The sequence below is a fragment of the Puma concolor genome, chromosome A3 (genome assembly GCF_028749965.1).
Source record: "Puma concolor isolate L17-30 chromosome A3, mPumCon1.1.hap2, whole genome shotgun sequence".
Lineage (NCBI taxonomy): Eukaryota > Metazoa > Chordata > Mammalia > Carnivora > Felidae > Puma > Puma concolor.
In genome coordinates this window covers 19,229,936-19,238,484 of record NC_141669.1, presented here as the reverse complement: position 1 = coordinate 19,238,484, position 8,549 = coordinate 19,229,936, and the positions used below count along the sequence as shown (strand labels likewise).

General features: G+C 43.5%; 1 protein-coding gene across 4 annotated transcripts in view; it reads left to right on the top strand.

Annotated features, from left to right (window-relative positions):
• Positions 1 to 3,463: 3,463 nt before the first annotated feature.
• The window catches only part of ATAD2B (ATPase family AAA domain containing 2B), a 166,930-nt gene continuing 161,844 nt past the window's right edge, over positions 3,464 to 8,549 (top strand). For all 4 annotated transcript variants that reach the window (XM_086700107.1, XM_086700106.1, XM_086700105.1 and 1 more), the window contains exon 1: positions 3,464 to 3,813. In XM_086700107.1, coding sequence (XP_086556233.1) covers positions 3,598 to 3,813 — 216 coding nt within the window. In that variant the 5' untranslated portion in view covers positions 3,464 to 3,597. The remainder of the gene's footprint in view (positions 3,814 to 8,549) is intronic.

Sequence of the window (8,549 nt, the reverse complement as noted above, 5' to 3'; positions counted from 1 at the left end):
CCCTTAGATGTATCCTTTTTTACCAGGATTTTGCAGGGTGATTGTGTCAGACTGTAACTTGAGCAGGTCCTGGGCTTCGTCTTGTCTTTTCTATCTCCTGAAGACACAACATAGAAGGTCAAGTTCACTGTGGTTGAGCAAATGCATTGAAAATACATTACTGGTCTGGGTTTCTGCAGTGACTTTGTTTTTGGTCTAAGCATTTTTTGGTATCTTGCCAGCTCATATATTTAAAAAAATATATTTATTTTGAGAGAGTGGGGGAAGGGTAGAGAGAGAGACAGAGAGAGAGAGAGAATCCCAAGCAGGCTTGGTGCTGTCAGTGTAGAGCCCGACTTGGGGCTGGATCTCATGAACTGTGAGATCATGACCCGAGAGCTGATACCAAGAGTTGGGTGCTTAACTGACTGAGCCACCCAGTATCCTCTGCCCCCACCCCCTGGCCTTTTTTTTTTAAATTAATTAATTAATTAATTAATTATTTTTTCAACGTTTATTTATTTTTGGGACAGAGAGAGACAGAGCATGAACGGGGGAGGGGCAGAGAGAGAGAGAGGGAGACACAGAATCGGAAACAGGCTCCAGGCTCTGAGCCATCAGCCCAGAGCCTGACGCGGGGCTCGAACTCACGGATCGCGAGATCGTGACCTGGCTGAAGTCGGACGCTTAACTGACTGCGCCACCGAGGCGCCCCCCCCCCCCCCCCCCGGCCTTTTTTGAGAGGGAGTGGAGGGGGGAGAGAAAGAGAGCTGAAAGAGAGTGAGTGAGAGAGAGAGACTGTGCTTCTGTGCAAGCACAGAAGTGGGGGGATGGGGCAGAAGGAAGGAGAGAATCTTAAGCAGACTCCACACCTAGCACTGAGCCTGATGCTGGACCCTGATCTCACCACTGTGAGATCGTGACCTGAGCTGAAATCAAGAGTTGGACGCTTAACTGACTCAGCAACCCAGGAACCCCATAGCTCACGTAATTTTAAGCCAAGTTTAAAAACAGATTTTTATCGACTTATTTTCTCTGGTTCATACTGCAGAAAACAAACAACTCTTTCTTCTTCAAACCTTCCTTTCTTTCATCCATAATGTTCCCTTATTCCATTTTGTGGTTGAAGATGAAATCTCAGGGCTTTCCCTAAATCCCTGTTTGAGTTAGAGGTCTGTGCCTCATTCTTTATCACACTGTATCAAAGCTTGCTAGTTTCTTGCCAGTCTCCATCTCTCTTGTAAGTACTATGTGTTGTTGTATTTAAAAAAATTTCCCTACTTCCTGGCCTGGCAGAGTACCAAATACTAGTTGGGTTTAGAGTAAACATTTGTTGATAGTAAATGATGCAGGTTATTGATGCAGGATTGTCAAGCCAAATGGTCAAGAAAGAATTCTTGAGACATTTTATGGTGCAAAAAGGCATTTTTATTATAGCACAGGGACAGGACCCTTGGGCAGAGAGCTGCACTGTGATTGCAGGGAATGACTGATTATATAGGGTTGTCTAACCTATAGAGGTGAAGGTGACCTTAGGGCCCCAGGAAATTGAGTTTATAGGTTCCTGGAGGTCTATTAAGATTGTCTTTTTCTCTTTTTTTAAAGTTTTATTTATTTAGTTAATCTCTATATCCTATGTGGGGCTCAAACTCATGACCCTGAGATCAAAGTTGCATATTTCTCTCAGTGAGCCAGCCACGGGCGCCCAAGATTGTGTTTTTCTTGTCAATCATTAAGACAGCTACAAACTGTAGTGGGGTTTCACATCCTACAAGACTGTGATTTTTATCAGTTAACCATTTGTTTTTCCCCTGCCTTTGTTCTTAGGCATTTAGTAGTGCCTGAGGATCTATGTCCCACTCAGCTCAGTGTTTTACACTCAGCTTGCCTTTTGTTCTTATTAGTTATAATGACCCAAATCATAATAACTTGACTGTCTTAATTTAGGACTACAAAAACAAACACAGAAAACAAAGGAGGAAAGCACACAAACCCTTTATATCCTAATTTGCATGTTATACACCTCTTCAGGACGCTTCATATACATCTGCAAACCAGCTTCTGTCTGTAGGAAAACTGTTTATTCTCTTCAGTGATCTCATTCACAGCTAACTGATTCAGGAGAACCAGGTCTACTTCCATTATGAGGTTTCCACACCCAAAAGTCCGGGTGGGTGGTGTAGTGATGTGTTTAAGTGGTGGGTGATGTGTTGCCATTTAAATGTAAGCGGGTTTTGCCTGCTTTCCTGGAATCCATACATTTTTCCAAACAGAAAAATGACTTCCATTCTCAGTGCTGTACGCAGTTTTGTCGAATGATTGGTAGCTTGGGTGGCTAGAATGCTCTAATTTTGATACAGCTTGGGTATTTTTACAGGACGTTTCTTGAGCCTTCAATTTTTTTAGTGCAGCAAACAGGAAGAACCTTTTACCCAATGAATAGTTCGCTCTCTATCGCTAATGTACCAAGCATTTCGTGAAATTAACATAATTTCTCTTTTACTGGAGAGCTTTTCATATTCTCTTAATTCTTGAAAGTTAAATCACAAATTTCATATTTTGTGTTCAGCTTTTTGTATTCTTAATTCTTCTGCGGGCGGGGGCCCGCAGTGATAAAGGAGACTCTTACGTGAAAGAATTCATTCTTTGTGACTCCGCCTTACATCTGGCAAAGGTTATAGAAAACAACCCTTTCTTGCTTTGTTTAAAGACACAGCGGTCTAGCGTTTGTTCTTTCTTCAACTTACCATGTGCCAGAAGCCGCACAGATCTAATTTACCATAGTCTCATTTTCACTGGCACGAAAAGTGCGACTCAAGTTCGGTGTCCTGCCTCGGGTACCTCTGGGATTCCAACTCAGGTCACCGCGCCCTCGTCCTCCCCTGTCCCCGTGTATCCCCCCGCCTTTGCCAGTCGTTCCTGGCTGTATCCAAGCCACCTGGAGCGATGGCGGAGATACTAGGGTATTCGGGCCTCGCAGGGCGTGAGAGTCCCAGGGTCAACTCCAGCGCTCTAGCTCGTTCCGCGCCGTTTCTGGTTATTCTCATCCCCCTCCTAGACTCGGGGCCAGACCTATGAACCATAGAGCTCACATAGTCCAGAGCGTCCCTTGCCCCGCCCCCCCCTCCCCCCGCCGCCGAGCGCTGACGCCGCGCCGCTGGGCGGGGCCTGCTGGAGGGGCGGAGGGAGAGGAGGGGGAGCGGACAGGAGAAGGGCTGGCCGACCCTGCAGCGCCCCGCAGCGGCCACGGCCGGAAGCGGTCTCGTCGGCCCTGCGGCGCTGGATCCCTGACGCACGGAGCTCGAGAGCGAGAACGAGAGAGAAAGGGGCAGAAATGGCGGCTCCGCTCGGCTCCCGCTGAGGAGGGCGAAGCCGGTGGAGGGTCTGAGCTGTCGGCCTGGAGTATCGCTCCCGCCTCCCGCTTTCTGCCTTCTCACGCCTACTTCCCTTCGTCTGCCCTACTCTCGCCTGTCCTCGTCTGCGCTCCGCAGAGTCCGGGTCGGCTCGTCTCTCCCGGCCCGGCTTCACTGGCCCTGACTGCCCGGCCGGCGGGCCGGCCTTCCTCGGCTCTCCCAGGCGCGGCGGGCGCTGTGTGGACCCCGTCCTCCTGGCTGGACCATGGTGAACACCCGGAAGAGCTCTCTGCGTCTTCTCGGGTCCAAGTCGCCTGGGCCTGGGCCTGGGCCTGGGGCCGGAGCAGAGCCTGGGGCGACCGGAGGCAGCAGCCATTTCATCTCCTCTCGGACCCGCTCCTCCAAGACCCGCGCTGCCAGCTGCCCCGGCGCCAAGGCCGGGGGAAGCGGTGGTGCCGGCGTCGCTCTGGAAGAGGCCCGGGTAAGAGCGCGGCGGCCCGAGTCCGGAGGCTTCCGAGTGCCGGCCCGGCCGCCGGGGCTTTGTCTGGCCGGGTTACGGCAGGAAGCCTCCAGTGGAGACCGCTTGGGCGGCTGGGGACCGGGTCTGCGGGTGCGGTGAAGGATGGTACCCGGCTAGGTAGGGCTGCGATAGCTTTGCTGCTCTGGCTCTTTTGTGTGAAGAACAGGACTGGGGTCTGGGGGAGAGGGCTGGGGGGGGGGGTGTCTTTTCGGGGACATTGGAACAGTCTGGTTTCCGTGTCCTTGCCCTGCCTTAGAGGGGAATTCTAGGGGAGCAAGAGCGAAAGGCCGGAGTCCCCGGGTGGAAGGGCTGGGAGAAGAGAAGTGAAAGTTTTCTGCGGTGTCAAACCCTTCTCGTAAGTGTGTCAGCTCCTGCCGGTGTCTAACTCCAGCTTACTCTCAAACTGTTTGGGGGTGGTTCAAGTTGGTGAGGAAGTGAACGGAGAGCTCCAGTTGGCAGCCAGGCAGGGATGATGAAAAAAGTTTGTAGCTGCTCTGACACCAACTTTAAAAACAAAATCAACGCTATCGCCTCTCCAGGCAGGAGAGATCGAGCATGATTTTGTAGCTGGAGAATCAGCCAGCTAGCTAACCCAGGTTCTAGTAGGGACCTGGTAGAGCTTTCAAGTCACAAAAGGAGCATGTCGAATGTTTTGGATAGTAGACACTGTTTCAAATTGTATGGTTTCCTGGATGTGTGCGTTTTTGTTATGGGAATAGTTGATTAGAAGGTGAATTAACAGCATCGTTGTCACACTGTTGCCAACACATTTGAAGAAGGCTGGTGATTTAGGTTTTTTAAAAAGTGGTTGAAAGATCTTGAGATTTCATTATAGTATAAAACTATAAGCTAGAACTTGTTTTAGCACTTTAAGGGAATTGATAAGTTTGTGTTACAAGATTGGTTATGAATTCAGAAAAGAGTATTGCTTCTGTCTAGCAAGAGGGTAATTTAACCAAGAGTAATTTGGCTGGGAATTGCTGTTCATTTAAAATGCTCCTTTAAACCCACACCATTTTGTTATTCTTGTGGGAGGGAAGCAATATTTTATTTTCTATGGGGTCTACAAGATTACGGTTTGTGTGTGCTTTTTCTCTGTATGTCATACTGTTCTGACACTGATCGGAATGAATCGAGGCAAATACAACAGATATATTTTACCAAAATGTATTTATTGTATCTTTGAAAATATATTCGGCTTTTATTTTGCTAAAATAAAAATGTTTTGAAAACTGCCTTGTTAGTAGACTGTTTTGGGGTTAACAGATCTCTTAGGTTAAAATATGAAAGCTAGATCTTAAAGTTGTGCAAACTAGAATAATTTTTCTGAAAACTTGGCTTTTTGTAGAGATTATTCCAAACGTGTACAGACTTACTGACTTTTTGAAGCTAACATTTATTTTAAAATAAAAGTAAATTTAAGAAAGGTCTGTTCTCTATACCTAAGTTCAAATAAAATGTTTAGTGTACTATTTAATTGTAGTATAATGGTATGAATGCCCAGTCTATTAGAGCAGTGTCTAATTCATCTGAAGCAATTAGCTCATCTGTCACTGATCAGTTTGTGGTCCCATTTTGGAATTCATGCATAGCATGCTGTCCTTATCCCCTGAGGAATAAGGTGAAGTAATTTGTCAAGCAGCTGTTATGGAGATGTTAAAAGGCAAGGAATCAATAATCTAATGTAGAAATGAACATTTGGTAGCTTTTAAATTGCTGGAGGAATGAAAGGTATTAGAGCTTTTTCTAGAAGGAGGCTGGTGAAACTTTGTTTCAGGGATCCTTTTAGAATGTTTTAAAAGGTCATAAATAATACGCTAATGAAGATTTACTTTAAAATGTTTGTTTTTCAGTTTTAAGAAGACTTGTCTTCTGGCTGTAGTAGGTGATAGAATGCTCTAATGGCTTTCTCTGAGAAATGTAAAGGATTTTCTAATCCTATATTGTGATTGGTCCTTTAAAAGAGGAAAGTTATAATTCTGAATTTGTTAAGCTTATGGACTATATATTTATGAAGAAATTTGTGTATTTTTCATTGCTGTGTATTTCTAAAGTGGGTTGATTTGGGCCTGGTAAACTCTTCCTCTCAAGTTGGTTTTATGAATTATAAGAATTTAATACTCTTTCCAGTGTATTTAAGGGTACTCTCTGTCTGGAGTTTTAGACATTTGCTGGCATCTGTGAAGACTTGATGGAAAATGGGGTTGTTCATGCTGTTGCTTTAGGAGACTCTTTTTATTTTGGTAGGAAGAAATGTATTCTTTATAAGATACATAATTGAGGAGGTTCTCCTTTTTCTGCTTTTGTGTGTTCTTCACGCTTGATGCTGATCTTCCCTCTTTCTGCCCCCCAGGATTCTTTTAGTTCTTTCTTTTTTCTCTTTCTTTCTTTCTTTCTTTCTTTCTTTCTTTCTTTCTTTCTTTCTCCTTCTCTTTCTTTCTTTCTTTCTTTCTGTTCTTTTCTTTGTTCTCTTTCTTTCCTTCTTTCTTTCAGTTCTTTCTTTCTTCCTTTCTTTCTAGAGAGAGCACAAGCAGGGGAGAGGGGCAGAGGGAGAGGGGCAGAGGGAGAGAGAATCTCAAGCAGTTTCATGCTCAGTGTAGAGCCTTGATGTGGGCTCAATCTTACGACCCTAGGATCATGACCCGAGCCAAAATCAATATTGGACCCTCAACTGACTGAACCACCCAGGCGTCCCTCTTTTTAGATTTCATGGGCTGTGTCTACATATTTCGTTTGCTTTAAAAAGCCATAGGACCTGAGCTGTGCGTATAGTTTGCCTTTCTTCCAAGTAGGTTATTGGAAGGATTTTCTTGAACCCACACTTTTTAAATGTCAAGCTGACTTCTGCTCTGTGTTGAGTTATAATTACTCTCGTTCCTGGCTTCTTTTGTTTGTTTAGTATATTTAAAGTTTGACCTCTTTTAGGTCAGTTAATCTGATGATCAGTAATTAGCATTTGTTTGCTCCATCAAAGAGTTCCTCTCAGCGAACTAATAATTGTATTCACAGAATTGGAAAGCAGTTTTGAACAATATTTCAACTCTTTTTTCTATTAGGCGTGTTTGCTTTTGGCTTCATCACTAGCTTTTTGTGCTTTTTGAGAAGGTTTTATAGTATTCTTTGAGTCCACATCTTAGTTGAGAGGGTCAAAATAAATATTTTGAGTAACTTTATAGGTAAATTTGCTTTATCGTAATTTCATTAAAAAAAAAAATCCTTGGGTCCTTCTGTAGTATGCTCCTTTATCACCCTGTACTTATTCTTTTCCAACACCCATGCATTTACCGATATACTACAACAGAGTGGCTGAAGTTGATGGTTAAACAGAAGAGAAGTCTGAGAGTAAAATGTAATAACTTATAGGACTCTGAGATAAGTAGGGAAAAATACAAGTCTTTCAGAGTAAAGTTTTTCCTTATATGTATTATGGAAATGTAATATATATACGTATACATATGTGTGTGTATCTTGAGTAATGTGGTAAGCAATATCCCTTCACAGCTTTGAACCAAAGTAGCTGTGGAGTTCATAGGATTATCTGTGGTAACCAATTGAAAATGCAACTTAAAACAAATCAATTACTGATCATTTCTGTAGTCCAGATATTCAAACTTGCAGTTAAAAAAATTTTTTTTTAATGTTTATTTATTTTTGAGAGAGAAAGCCAAGTGGGGTAGGGGCAGAGAGAGAGGGAGACAGAATCTGGAGCAGGCTTCGTGATGCCAGTGCAAAGCCGGACATGGGGCTGGAACCCATGAACTGTGAGCTCATGACCTGAGCTAAAGTCTAACTACCGCTCAATCCAGTGAGCCACCTAGGTACCCAAACTTGCAGTTTTTAAGGTCCTAGATGAAATTTACAACACCTGTAGAAGTGAAGGATGTTAATTTCTTAAGCTCTTTTCCGTGGCAGGTAGTCTTTGTGACCATTCTTTGATAGATCCTTGAGTGCTTGTCTCTTAAATACCTAATTATAGAGAAACCTCTAGCCTCTGGAAACCAGCTGGACAGGTGATAGGATTACTACTTGTTAGAAGAACTAAGGACCAGACCAGTGACTTCAGCTGGGTTGATTTGTTGATATTTGGGTTTGTGTTCTTATATTGGGAGTATATTTGTTATGCCTTCCTGCTAGGGAAGGATTTTGTGAAAAGTGAGTTATTGAGTAAAAGGGATTTGGGATTTTTGGATAAACAGTTGTATGAACGTACAAAGGGGAAAAATCATACATTGAATGTTTGCTTACCATACATAAAAACAAGAAAATTTTCCTCCTGACTCTAGACTAGAAGACCAAATAGGTAGTAAGTGATAATAAGTAGATAATAAGTAGATTTAATATTTAAATCTAGTTCTTTCTTCTCTGCTTTATATTTTACTATCACATCTGTATTTATCACTACTTTTTGTTGCTGTGCAAGCAGTAGTTTCCACAAATATCTGAGAAGGAAAGAAGGCAGCTATTGTACAGTCAGGAAATACTCTATATACTGTGTATAGACAGATTTTTACTAGACTATCTGGAGTTGTGCTTTAGGATTGTATTGGGACTGAAAGTGGGAACAGTAGCCTGTAGGGATGTGAAATACAGGATAGCGATTTTCAGTGATTGTTTGCTACCTGATTTCAGGGAGTGGTTGTAGGAAGAGGAGCAGACATGTTGTTCAGAGATCATTTTGCAATATTGTAAAGATGACT